We start from the raw sequence: 15077 nt of genomic DNA on the forward strand, positions 1-15077 counted from the left end.
TATAATATACATTTGATAAGGTTGATGTATAGTATCAAAACATTTAAGCAAGACCAATTAAAGACTATTATATGATCGTTATATACACTATGAGTTTATATCCGGCGCTCGGTGAGGCATTTGAAAAGATGGATACCGTTGATGGATTTCGATTACATCAAATAAGCGACATAAAACATCGAATAGAGAAGGATAGGGAGTTGAGACTTGGATTGTATAAAAGGTATCGCAGAGCCGTGAATGCTCTGGACGGAGTTGACACCGCTCTTGTAGCAGCTGGCATGGGACTCGGTGTAGCGGGTATCGGTTTACTATCAACTATAATCGCCGCGCCTATCGTGCTCGGCATGGAAATAACCGCTGGAGTCTCGGGACTGGCAGGAATAGCGATAAAATTCATTTCTCGTAGGTTACAAAAGAAAGCATTAAAACACGATAGTATTCGGATACTCGCCGAAGCAAAGTTGAACAGCATTGAGGATCATATTTCGACAGCAATGGCCGATAGTAAGATATCCGAGGATGAGTTTCGTTTAGTGCTGTCGGAACTCACCAAATACAACGAAATGAAGCAGGAGATTCGATCAAAATCTCGTAAGACCAGTGGTATTAGCGAAGACGAGAAAAAAAAGTTCATAGAAGAGGGGAGGCAACAAGCGCGTCAATTATTCCGTGCCAAAACCAAAGAACTGGTTGGAGATTACAAATAGATTGCTTACTATCGTGTGATTACATTTAGACAAATGCTAACATAAATATATAATAATGGAGAAAGCTATTCAATGGAAAGAATTACCACAAGGTTTTTATTATATCAGTGATGTCAAACCAACCAAATACGGTTATCAATTGTTTTTATCAATTTACAAAAAGAGTGTAGTTATATAGTCTGGTCTCCTAGTAAAATGAACGAAGAACTTAATAAAAATGTTGAATATCGCTTTATCGATAAAAATAATGAAGAATATTTTTATTACCATTTAGGCTCATCTAAAGCATTGATTGGCCCCAGGTATTGGTGAGCTAGAGCCAATCTCATGACTATCATTAAATCGCATCATCATTTTGGCATAAAAAATTCCTCCTGTAGTAGCAGTATAGGTATATGAATCCAGCTCCAGTGGAGTTGCGGCAGAACCATCATTACCTATACTACTGATGGTACTTGTTGTTACCTGATCTGGCGCTCGACATTAAGGGGCTTAAACAAGGACTGGTCGGCTTGGAGTCAATATACTGGGTCTGAGTGTGGTATTCATGTTAAACTGCGGCATGGTATCTCAGTGAGCTAGCAATATAAAATCAGCATCAGTCCGGACTAGTACAAGCAGCCATGCATGTCGCTATATACCGGTAAGTGCAATAATCTTGGACGTGACGTTAAACCCCATTTCTCCTCACCTCAAATACAACAATTCTTCTTTAGATAAAAATCTCTATCTAGTACTTCATAAAACGACAACATCAAAAGTTCGCCATTTCTCAAACATACAGCCTTAGGGAAGCAACTCTTCCATAATAAGGCGACAATTTTTTTTTCTTTCTTGGTTTATGGATGCGCCGCTCTTTCAAAGTCCAAATGTTAAAAAAAAATATAAAAATGATAATTACCCTTTTTTTTATTACCGCCGATCTTTTCGACAAAAAGTTCAAACAAAAAAAAGATTTCATTTCCTCGTCGAGCGTAAAGCAAAGGGAAGTCACTCTGATATTTCTTGCTGGGATCCTTCTCTAATACCATCAAAGCTTGTCAACGCAAAGCGCAGTGGTGACCAGTTTAACTATTTCAACACTGTTGGCCGTTCAAAGCCACAAGTCACACCGCACGGTAGACCGTCCAAGCCACGTCAAAATAGTTTATAATTATATTAACCTACTTGTCATATCGTTCATTTATTAAATCTATCACATTTCACAATGTCTGAAACACGTATTCCATTTGATTTTATCATTTTTTTATCTACAGATTAAAAATATATTCACTTGACACTATTTCCCGCAATGTTATTGAAAATAAAATTCTCGGACACACTTCGACAACGGGTCCTCATCGAACATGTCAAATACCGTATATGACCGCGTATAAGCTGAATTTTGAGGATCAGAAAAAAGATTCTGTAGAAAGGGGTCGGCTTATCCACGGGATACACTTTCATGATAGTATTTTTCAGATCGTGATCTCTCAGAAACATCGCCTGAATGACGGTCCGATAGATTACAACATATAAGGCGCTGAAACGTCTTTATTTACAAAGTAATAAAATCATCAAAAATATATCTATAAAAGTTGCCAAACTGACATCTTAGTAATTATTTCCAACTTTTCATGCGATTGCATATCGTAAGTCAAATGACATCTCGGCTTTCGTCTCCTCGATTTCTCGGCTCGGACACGATGTCTTAATGCCAAAATATATGCATAAGAAATCTTTGTCACAGCTCGAAACCTAGCTCTATGCATCCATAAAGTTCCATATTTTTAATATAGATTGCGATTTCATGCTAAAACGTTCAGAATAACATGATTGAACCCAAACCTTTCGCCAAAGTCTGAAAATTATCGTTGCTGTAATTTGATTAGCTGCCTTAGGTCACGTGCTTTAATTTGACCAATCACGAACCTTGTAGCAGATTTAGTCGGTGAAACAATATAAGTTTTTTTAATGTATACTGACATGGCAGGACGTATGTGTTATTCATACGAAGCTTTGAAAACCAAGGTATTTCCTCATGTTAGTGAGCGGACAGCCACTATCATCGGGAAATGGGTGATGACAGATATTATTTGTAATTCTTTTAAAAATAATGTTCCAACAACGTAAACAAATGAAAATTAAAAAGAAATAGGTAAGTGGATTTTATGAATTCTTATATTTGCCGAAAAAATCGTTAGATTTGCGCTTAATTTGGACGTTATGAATGTTTTAGCTTACATTATTATTTATTTAAAACGAACTTTATTTAGTTGTTCATGAATTATTTAAATAATGAAATACACATAACTTTCATATTTATAAACAATAGGATTAATTAGACCTTTCAAATAGTGTATGGCCAAACATGTAGTAGCAAAGATGTTAATTTCAGCAGATAATTCCTTGATAAATGTTGGTTTCATCTATCACACAACAGTCTCTGGGAACTTGGTGTCACAGCAGTAATCTTCTGGTTGGCTGGTGTTGAAAGAGTTAAACGTTGCCCATGCTGCCAAAATAGCAGCGTCTTTCATGCATTTCCACCCATGACATGAATATTGTTATGTTGCCATCCTTGCACAAGCTGAGTGTCAGGGATATAATAAAATGTTCTTGAAAAATTGAGTTATTTTACTTTTATTATGCCAGGATATTTTTTTTCATACCTACCTAACTTTTTAGGAAAAAATTCAGGTAAAAAAAATGTGAGAGGCTTTTTTTTTTCTTTTTTTTTAATTGGCCTGCCTCACTTTTGAAATGAGTTTGAAATCCTTAAACAAAGAAATAAAAAAAGAGTCGCCTAACCTGTAACATAAAATAGTACAGCTTCCATAAAATCTTTCTAAAGTTTACAGTACACTCTAACAGCCGTAAACCAAGATATGAAGATGATAAAGAATAGACAGACAGCTCTGGCAAAGAGACCGCATGGGGGACAGCTATTTGTCTTTGCACCACACACGGCAGTAGGGCCTACCCAAGCTGACCGTACAGCTAGGCCTTTAACAAAGATATGGAGATGATAAGAATAGACAGACAGCTCTTGATAAGAAGAGTTCCCCGGTCAAGAGACCGCATGGGGATCAGCCATCTGTCTTTGTAACACACACGGCAGTAGGGCCTGTTAATTACCTTTATGGCCCTTTCCACTGCTAGTACTTCTCTCACTGAACTTGATACAGTTCACACCACTGACAGTTCATGTCAAATCCCCGCCATTCGTAACCACGCTACTTCCTCCTGTTTTTCCCATCAAACCCCTGAGTTTCCGCTCATGCATGCACACACGTAGTCAAGTTCAGAGGTCACTTCCAGTACACTGGATTGTAAACGTCACACAACGTAGTTAGGACTGACATGTTATCAGGGCCTACCCCAGCCGACCGTCCAGCCAGGCCTTGAATGAAGATATGGAGATGATAAGAATAGACAGACAGCTCTGGCTGAGAAGAGTTCCCCGGTCAAGGACACGCATGGGGAACCACCATCTGTCTTTGCAACACACATGGCCGTAGGGCCTTCCTCAGACGACTGTACCGACCAGCCAACCATCCAGACAGCCGGGCAGCCAGCTGTCCAGCCAACCGATCAACCATCCGTCCAGTCGTCAGAGCAGTCGGGTATAATGTCGCAAGCTTTTCCCAACCGTGAAACACGGGCAGCTAAATTTTAGCTTGGGTACCGCAAGGCCATACTTCCCAGCTGAGACACCGTACGGTTGCCGCACGGATTCCACGGCAACCCAGCCGACCATTCAGCCAGACGCCCTGCCGACCCTTAGGACAATGTGCAGTTACCGCATGGACTCCACGGTAAACCTGCCAACTAGCCAGCCGACCGGCCAGCTGCACAAGCTGCATGGACCTTAATCATACCGGAATCCTGGACACCAGCGGATGATGAATCGCGCGGGGAACACATGGAGTGTACGGAATATTACGAATATCAACTTATATCAACTGGTTGGTCATCTGAATCAGACACATCATTCCACCATTACAGGCATACCCGGAGAGACTCCTATGACTATAAGGACAGATCATCCACAGCCTGCTAGGCACCATAGTCAGAATGCAGGAAGACTTACTCTCGACCCAAGTCTGGACGTCTTTACAGCTATTATGGGTTTAGTGTCAACAAATACTGGCACGGATTCGCGACAAATCAAGAGGTTGATAACATCATATAAACAGCCTCCTAAGAAGAAGGCTTCGTTCCAACAGAGTCTGGGGTACAACAAGCGTCAGTCTTTTCAGGAATCTTTTCGTCAGTCCCACTACAAGAAACGAAGATCCTATCGCCGAGGCAGATCTGGGGATGGGGGTGAATTCAGATTCTGACTTCCTTGCTACCCATTCCGACATTATAGACCTTTTTTACCTGTTATGTCTATGAACTATGATTTACGCCTACCGTCTTTCGACATAATGCCGACTCCGGGGCCAGTGGGATGGCATCTTCTGTCATATGGAAAATTGGAAGCAGATTACCCCCAACCGCTGGGTCCTAGACGGCATGGCTCACGGATACAAACTGCAAGCCGTCGGACGCAATCTCATTAAAAACAGACCTTAGTTCTCGCTACCGCTAAACAAAGATCTGATTCCAATCCAGTTCAGGTCACGTCAGAACGACCTTTCATCCGACCAATCAGAGCATCGCTTGCCAGATCATGAAAGTGACAATTTTTAATCAAGAATCTGTCAAAATAATTATGTTTCGAAGCGGTTTCGCCAATTTGAAAAAGCACGAGAAAGCTGCCTTCTGATTGGTCATTCCATTGTTCGGTCAAAGTTTGCACAAGGTCGGACTGATGTGAAATGTCCTCAGATCTTTGTTTAGCGGTAGTGAGAACTAAGATCTGATTTTAATGAGATTGCTGTCAGACGCAGATTTCATCTAGTGGGCAGCAGATCTAGCCGTCTACTTAAGAAGCAAGCCATTCAGAGACTAGGTGAGACCAGTAAGACCAAAGGTTTTATTCTCCGGTATTCCTAGTTCCAAAGAAGAATACGACTGACATGAGAATGAGAATCGACCTAAAGACCCTCAATTGGGTCATCGTTCACAACACTGGGCCAGTCGTCACTTGTCAACTTGCCCCTACACTGGCAGCATCACAGTTCCTACTCAGGACTCTGACACACCACTGGTCTGTCAACCACAGGGTTCACAGAGGATTGGTCGTGTGTGGAGCTTGAACCTAGTCTACTCAGCATACAGGATTACAGTTTACTGCGCAGGAAGAATTACGTGTCACGTGTCAAGACTGACTGTAGACATCTTTTACTGACCTAGTCGGATCCCTGCAGTATACTTGTACAGATTGACTTACATGATCGCTTGTGCACAACACTACAACCACTCGACCAGATGCCTGTTGCTGTACATCATGTAGCCGATTCACAACCACTGTGGAAATCCAATGCCTGCAATCGCAGTGATCGAGACACCACGCACCATTATGCGTAGCCCAAGGGGTTGAAACGATTCCTACGGTTCGATCTTTCAGACCAAGGAATTGTTTATATGTTCAACCTGTCCTACGCGATACATTGTTGAATTCTTCCCACCACCGCTCCTCGGTACAGAACGGGTGCGTCTACCAGGGATTTGGCATTGGTTCACTGACAACACAGTTTTCCACGTTTTGTCATGTCCTGACACAAGCAGAGAATCGGCTGAAGTGGACGAGCTGTCTCCATCAGACATATTCCCGTGAAACTGAACATCCTTGCCGACAGCTTTTCCCGCCGAGGGAGAATAGTGGCAACAGAATGGATCTTACATTCCCAGATCTTTGCTTGGATAACCATGTTATGGTACACACTGCACCTAGATCTATTTGCCACCTGCATGAACCATCAACTCCGGTTTATGTCAGTCCAGTTCCCGCCCCAAGGGCTCACCAGATCGATTTTGCACGACATCCTCACCAGCCTACATCTAAACGCCTGGAAGTTCTCACACAAAATGCAGATATCCGGGTACTCGGAAGCTGTGGCAAGATCATGGAGACCTTCTTCCTCACTTATATATGACAACAGATGGGATAAGTTCATCCAGTGGAGAAGACGTCAAGGGATTATAACCAATACAATATCCATCCCTATGATAGAAGGTTACAGATCTCCTCTTCACTCTGTAAATTCAACATGACAGACTATCAATTGGAAACCATCCCATTCTAAACAGACCAATGTGATACTTTCTACAAGTAGATCTCTGCACACCTCGTGTATGTCCCAAGTGGAATCCATCCGATGGGTTGTCAGCACTTTTAATGGAACCTTTCGAACCCATGGCTAAGGCTACCTTACTCCAAAAATCCAGGAAAGCATCCTTCCTCCTAGCCATGGCGACAGCAGCAAGAGTTTCAGAACTCCATGCTTTGGACTATTCTAGTCTCACCCGTGATCAAGATTGGACCTCAATCACACAAGATCGCTCCTTGACTTTGTAGCCAAAGATCAATCTCCCACAAGGGGGATGTTGGTCCATAGACACAATACCATTCCTGCCTTGGGACCAACAGTGGATCACCCAGACAGACTTTTCTGTCCCATCAGAGCTCTTAAGTTCTATCTCTCAGCTACAGATTCACATCGACACCATTGAAGGAGACTTTTATATCCTGCAAGCCTCATTCCAACCAGGACAGCATCAAGGCTATGATAACGGGCTGGCTTTAGGCTACCGTTTGGGCAAATTCCACCCCACGTCATGGATCCTGCTCAGCTCATGAGATTAGAGCCCTAGCCACAAGTCTCACTTCATGGACGTCAGTATCAGTAGAACAAGTAGTGTCTAGCTGTCAAAACACCTTCACCAGTTTTACTTGCTTGACGTGCAACCAGACGTAGGACATATATTCCCTTGGACCCTTTGTTGTAGGGGTGGGTGGGGGTGGGGGGATGGGGGGGGTGCAAGGATCCCACACCAGCACCATCAGGGGTAAGTACCCCCTTGAGTATCAACTGCTTCTAGTGACTGAAAATGACATCAGAACCGAAAGATATAGAACCAAATGTGATGTAATCACCGGAAGTGAGATCATAACCGGAAGTGACGTCAACACTGGAAATAGCAGTACAAGGCCCATCTAATCAGGAAATGATGTCTTTGGTAGAAATAGACCATAAGAGACGTCATTATCCAATAATAGCGAAGTGACGTCAGCACCGGTAATAGTGTCACAAATTCAAATTTATCAAGAAATGACGTCTTTGGGTAGAAATAGACCAGAAATGACATCGTTATTACTAACAAGATCAGCAAATATAACGGTAATTCTGGTGAAGATATCACATATTTGACTGATTATTGATACATTTCTGATTTTCAAGTCCTCAGGGGGATTTTTTAGAGGAATTTATCTCGAGTCAGGATTAGAATCCGTGAATAATGGTTTCCAGAAGAGGATTACTGTCATTACACAGGAAGTTACTGGAGGCAGATCCCACTGGTATATTCTGGCAAAGATTTAATAGAAGTAGAGGATTCGCAAGAATGATCAAACAATGGTTATCATTGTTAATAATTCTTGCGAATCCTCTACTTCTATTACATCAGGAGTACTGCCACCCACCTCCCCAATTCATCTACCTCAAGTGGTTAGATGTGGGAAAAGAAGTGAGATTCCCACCATTACGCAGGTCATAGCTTGGGTTGCTATTGTGCTATAATGGGGAACAACTAATTGTGTGATTGACAGTGAAGAGGACGTCTGTTGAAAATCTGAAAGTTGTAGTAAGTGTGACTGAAGCCAAAATACACGATTTATGGCAAAGATGTAATAGAGGTAGTATTCTTAGAATTATTAACAATGGTAACTATTGTTCGATTTCTTTTCAAAGGCATGAAAGTATGAGCTGTGAACTGTACAAATAATTAGACTCAAATATTAAAGGAATTTTCAATGAATTACCTTCATCGTGGTTAACTTTTTTGTAGAAACACAGCCAGGAGTATCACATTTTGATACACAAAATATCTACTTCATTTAATGAATGTCTAAACAAGGGCTTGGATCTTTGAATTATCATTCACTGATTGGTTGAAAGTAGGATTTCCATGATGTTATGTAAAAATCAGCAGATTTCAAAAGAAGAACTCTTCACTGTCATCTATCTGTAATCAGTTGTGCAAGTAATAATATGTTGCTGCCCAAACCTCTCTTCTGTTCCTGTGTGTGCTTGCAACAACATCTGAAATGTTTTTCTGACTTTTGTCTATCATGTTATTGGTAGTTTGTCATACTGTAGTTGCTAGTAGTGTCTGTTGTATTGCTGAATAGTTCAAGTTATCTAGATCACATAAGTAGTTAGGAGGCTGCCTTTTGTAGGACCGAGATGGTGTCTCTTTACAAATACAAGCATCCCCCGGCCAAGAGGCTATGTGGGGGACAGTTCATTTTTGGTCAAATGATATAGTCCATAGTAACAATGAAGTCTTCACCTCCAAGAGCTCCAGTCAGGCACAGCAAAGTTGTCACAATACCTATAGCCCGATCAAATCTCTGCTTGTGGCAGGCTAGTTGGCAAGTGGCTGTTTGAACTCTCTGTGCTGTAGACATTTGATCATAGGTCCCCGGGTTAGATATCCAAGTTGTTGGTCATCGAGAGTCTGCACGACTCAGGGGTAGTTGTATCCCTGAACCTCTACCTTACATCAGATCAGGACCAGAGGACCAAAGCAACTTCTAGTCCTTCTTTACGATCATAGCAAGGCCATCTCATGAACATACAAGTTAAAAATGAGCAATTGAGAGAGATATACAGTTACAGATAGAGGACTGGCATGCGCTCTGCAGGGAAGGCTTTGAAGTGTCCAGTTTTGGACACTTCACCAGCAGAGAAGGTAGTCTAACATCAGACCCTCAGCCTGCTTCAATCAATGAAGAGAGTCGCCCGGCTCTGGTTCGGTCACTGTGGCTCATGTGAGGTGGGCCATCGATATCATTCTACTCGAGTGTCTGTTTTTGCTGAAAGCTGGATTCCTTCTGATCATAGAACATCATGGGGACTACTGGGATTAAATTACCGTGTTTCTTTGAGTATAGTGCGCACCCATGTATAATGCGCACCCCCCTCTAGCGGATTCAGTATTTTGAAAAAAAAAATCGAATGTCAAGCGCAGAAAAAAAATACACCGTAGATCTACCCGTTCAACGGTGATGAAAACTTGGTCAGTACAAATTCAAAATTTGAGATAAATACTCACCAGACATGTTTATTTACCGTTTAAATTGTATTTTTTGTTCTGCTAGGCATTGTTTTATATCCAGGGATTAAGATTACCTTGAGTATTTTCTCGTAAACTAAGCCAGAAACAGCAATCAGCTGTTCACACGTTTTCTTGGAATCTACTGGTGATTCAGTCAAGACACACCCAATGATATAGCTTTACAAGATTTTAATGCAAGGATCGGCAAAAATTGTATCTGAAACTATTTTTTTTATTATCAGGAATAATATCTTGTTAATTTAGTTGCTGCTTTCACTATACATATTTTAAATAATATTACGCCTAAGAGAAGCAGCTGATCGCTATTGCCGGTTATTATTTTTCACATGCAACCAGTCACTGTCAAGGTACCCGCACATGTGATCCCGTGATCGCGAGAACTACGTGTTGACACAGAATCGTCAAACTATAACAAATATGACTTTTAACGAGTCAAAGTATTGCATGTATGATACATGTATCCATTCTCTGTCAACTAAAGTTTGTTTCAAGGCGTCAATAGCGGTAATCTGACCTTGGTTGCTGTTAATAACGGTGAGTTGTGTGATCTTCCGATCGCTTCACACACGATTTCACCGAAATTAGTTAAAACAATATTAAAAGGAATTTTGAATAAAATTAATGAAATAAGTTACAGACATAAGTCCAGATATACAAAGAACACTTTTTATAGCCAGACTGTTTAATTACACGATTAATTTGCATAATTTCAGTATGGATTTGTTGACATGGTATTTCCGGTGTTACGTACTCAAGGTAATATCTTTCCATGGGGAAAAAAACATCAAAACTCATTATTTCGTGTATAATGCGCACCCTCATCTTCTAAGCTGTGTTTTTTTTAAAACAAGTGTACACTATACTCAAGAAAATACGGTACTCAACGGGGTCTTAGTTATCATACTGGACATTGCCTGGGGTCAGGACAAAGATGTCGGGGTTTGATTCAGACCTAGGGATGAAGATTGCCGTAATTCATCGTCTTTACTAACAGCAGTTTATGTTGAATTACTAGAGGAGATTTTCCGCCTCATGCCAGACCTGAACCCTAAAGTGATTGAGGAGATTGCACCTCAAATGTCAGAGTATGCTGGATGTCATGGGCCATCTATTGGGACTTATAAACATTCCATGGCCAAGTTATGAGTCTCAACTGCTAAATCAAGCCAATGATATTCTAAAGAAGTTTATAAGTTACCTCTCCCTTAGTTGAGATGGCACATCTACCAGACATGCATTATTGTCCCTGCTGTGGCCTCCATCTATTGATAAGGATTACTTCAAGTTAGTGACGTCTCCCCACACTAGGATGTCATTGCCTATACCTAGGATCAAGGATCTTGATGTTGTCAATAGACACACCATGGATACTGGTACATATTGTGTATCAACATGTTTATTGCTGGAGTACCATCTCCTTAAGAATCTTATGTGGGCATTTCAGGTGATTTGCCTTTCACTATGCAGATGGATTAAAGTTCATGGTTTCATTTACAGTCTGTTGAACAGCATCGTTAGGATGCTAGAGATGTATTAGCTTTACGTTCTTCGTACCTGTGATAAATACACCTTCTCACACAAGTCCAGAGAGAACAATGTGGGAACAATCAAGGAAGGTTTTCCTGGTAACACTTCTTAAATGACAAGCTTCACAAGATCCTTGAAGTGTTTTTGGGAATTCCATCTGGAAAGGACTCATTCCAGGCCAACATGTGGAAGGACAGACCTGCCATCTGCCTCAGCTCTGAAGCATCGGACAACCTTTGGCAATTTTATTGGAATGATAAGCTTATCGCATACCTGCTTTAGTCCTTTCCAAGGTGATTCTGTGACCTTTTTTGACTAATTTTCGTGTATCACCACAGATTTATTAGATACCCATGATCAACTGTGAACTATTCAAAGGTTAACACATGTCAGAATCCACAAGTCCCACTGGTATATCCTGACACTAATGTAATAGAGGTTTTCCTTTTTGCAGGAATTATCAAACAGTGAGATTTTCTACCTTGTGCATGCACACATCTTATTCAGCAAGGTACTATTATTTGCACTACTGAATATGGATGGGTGACTATGAGGAGGACATCTATTGAAAATCTGAAGATTTTTATATTGTGATCACAGCCTAAACCTATTCTTCTTAGTTTCATTAACAATGACAACTATTGTTTGATTTCACAAAGTTGATATCCTGATAACAATTTCCATACATTCTGTCATAAAAGGGATTTTCTCACATTTTGACCATTTTCAAGCGAAAACCCTATTAATGTTAACTTAAGGATTCACAAATGAAAGTTAGGTTGAAACAGAAAAGCGTAGTTAATGTGTTGTGCATTTTCCAATGACGACAACATAAATGCAATGTATAATGAAATTCTGAAATGTTGAAATCTGATCTTTGCTGACAAATAGGATAAACGTCTGGTATCAAATTTTTAAGATGAATCCACATTTATGTTTTTAAATTGTCAGAATCATCATTATTTATTAACAGAAGAAAACAACAAAAACAATCCCATCAAGGGGAGGAATAGTGACTTTGGACCTTTCATTGAGTTTGATGAAGATGAAGAACAGGATGATTTTAGTTTCTCTGGGAAACTGTTGGAGAAAAGGATAGAGCTGAAGACAGAAAGTGGTGAGTGTTTTTAAAAAGATTACAGTTTATTACATGATAAAAGTTCATATATTTGCATCAAATTCGATTTGCTGTATAAATGCTTACTCTGCCACTGCTAAATCTGCCCAACTGCAGTGGGCAGTAACTCTTTCGTGAAGATGTGGGGAAACCCTGGCTCTCCCATTAGCATGATGCAGCATTAATCTTGACTCATTGCAGAACTAAATAGTTTTATATCGCTGGTGAGGTCATGATGTTGCAGTTGACAGAATGTTATGTCAAAACAACAACTCTGTTAGCAATCCTGGAATTGATGCTTTTGTACATGATTTAGCTTTATGAAGTGGTTCTTTGCAGCCATTGTAACACAGGCTGGCTTGACCTGGGTTGGTCACAATGCGTTGGTAACTAGAACAAAGTTTAGTTATAGTGCTCTGTGACAACATTGTGCTTCAGTTCGTCAAGGCATAATTTTATTTATAGGCTTATTATAGGCTTATTTGATATGAATCACATGCACATGCATCAATGCCATGGTTATGATATCACGATGTTGTCACGATTGGAGTCAAGAACCTTCTATTATTGAAGATAGTAAGCAAAATTCCTTTGAATACCCTACCTCTATTTCATCATAGCCATAAGTCCTGCAATTTGGCTAACATCACAAAAAAAAAATCCCAAACCTTTCAACAGATGTCCGCTTCACTGTCAGCCATCCCAACCAGTTGTTAGGTCCACTGTACCTCATGCAAAAGGACCCATGAAGATTCCGGGGTAGAACAGGTCTTCAGCAACCCATGCTTGCCGTAAAGGGTGACTATGCTTGTCGTAATAGGTGACTAAAGCAATCGGGTGGTCAGGCTCACTGACTTGGATGATGCATGTCATCGATCCCAATTGCGTTGATGGATGCTCATGATGTCAATCACTGGATTGTCTGGTCCAAACTCAATTATTTACAGACCGCCGCCATATAGCTGGAATATTGCTGAGTGCGGCGTTAAACAACAAACCAACCAACCAACCAACCAACCTCATGCAAAAGCTTTTGTGACTTCTTTCCTATGTGTGCAAGTTAAAACACCTGAACTTTTTCAGTCTACACATGCACCCAGTTTTCGGTTTAAATCACTTAAGGTAACTTCTAAATTTCAAAAAGACAAATCTGTACGTCAATTTTGATCTGGGCACATGGAGGTAAGATTTGGTGACATATTTTAGGAGCATGGTCTTAACCCCATTGGTAATTATCGGCTGTTTTGTGAAAACAGTGCTTCAGAACGATCAACATCCTGTCCCTTTGAACAAACCTACACATGACAGATTGAACGCCAAAAGTGTCTGTCAGGTTTCTAATGCTTAATTACTTTTGCTGAAGAATATGTTTCTTGTACAATCGCTATAAAACATGTTATCATAAAACTATATGAATGTTAAGGCTAGGCTTTACCTCCGTTTTTCTGAATTTAGCAGGTCCATCATACTAAAAAACAGCCTAACTGTCTATAATACTATATCAGACCAGTCAACCCTCCCGCATTTTGCGGGAGACTCCAGCTTTTTGATGAAATCACCCAGTCTCCCGCATGATGTACTATTTTTCCTGCAAAACAGAATTCTTCATCATTTAAAAATTCGCCTCCATTGTCCCATGAGTAAAAGCAAAGATCGGGAAGTTTACATTCCGATCACTCTGGTAGGCTCACGGATTACTTACCCTTATCACAGCCACCGGCAAGGGGACCCAGCTGGGCCTATGTCTAGTAATCAACTGGTAATTAATCCATATTTATGGTGAACGATTTAACAATGTAAACTGTAAAGAAAACTCTGATAGTCCTAACAGGTACCTGAAGAGTTGAACTATAATATGAATAATCAGCCGAGTATTCATCACTTCCTGAAATGAACTGTTGTCTTCATGTTCTTAGCATGTTTATTCCTCCATAATTTTAGAAAGTAGATACATATGGCCTGTCCAGTTATACATGACTTTATTGGCTATCAGATTTGTCAGAAACTTTGTTAAAACATCAATATACCTCAAAGTTACGTCATTTAACTCCTGGAAATGAAAACAAAATATGACCTGCAAGCGCCGTCTTCAGAAACAACACTATGCGTGCTTGGTTGATTCGGTAGTCGAAATAAGCTTCCTCATAGCTCATAGTTTCAAAGTCAAAGTTTAAAGAGAAACTTATAAATTTCCTGTTGACTGACATCGTGACTCGTGTGCACAGAAATATCAACACATAGAACTGTTTTAGATTTTGCGAGAATGTATCATGTGATTATTTTACACAATTTGATTGGCTAATAGTTTGATAGCGTCCAAGATCGGCAATCTAATTTGCATACAACAGTACTAGTCAACCAATGAGATTGATACACGTCAAGGTCAAAAACGTTATCAAAGACGAGACTCATTTCATTCATAAATTGAAGTAAAACGTTATAGTACTTCCAAATATGGCATACATTTCTTGGTACGGAATTACGAGAAAATT

The 15077-nt window shown here is 40.3% G+C and overlaps 1 protein-coding gene and 1 long non-coding RNA gene across 3 annotated transcripts in view; one reads left to right on the forward strand and one right to left on the reverse strand.

The window, feature by feature from the left end:
* Positions 1 to 15077, forward strand: part of LOC124115107 (islet cell autoantigen 1-like) — a 353911-nt gene that overhangs the window by 246496 nt on the left and 92338 nt on the right. For both annotated transcript variants that reach the window (XM_046475926.2, XM_046475927.2), the window contains one exon: positions 12442 to 12585. In XM_046475926.2, the coding sequence (XP_046331882.1) occupies positions 12442 to 12585 (144 nt within the window). The remainder of the gene's footprint in view (positions 1 to 12441; positions 12586 to 15077) is intronic.
* The window catches only part of LOC125372341, an 85049-nt gene that overhangs the window by 25015 nt on the left and 44957 nt on the right, over positions 1 to 15077 (reverse strand). The window lies entirely within an intron of this gene.

The sequence above is a fragment of the Haliotis rufescens genome, unplaced genomic scaffold (genome assembly GCF_023055435.1).
Source record: "Haliotis rufescens isolate VD_foot unplaced genomic scaffold, xgHalRufe1.0.p SCAF_4, whole genome shotgun sequence".
Lineage (NCBI taxonomy): Eukaryota > Metazoa > Mollusca > Gastropoda > Lepetellida > Haliotidae > Haliotis > Haliotis rufescens.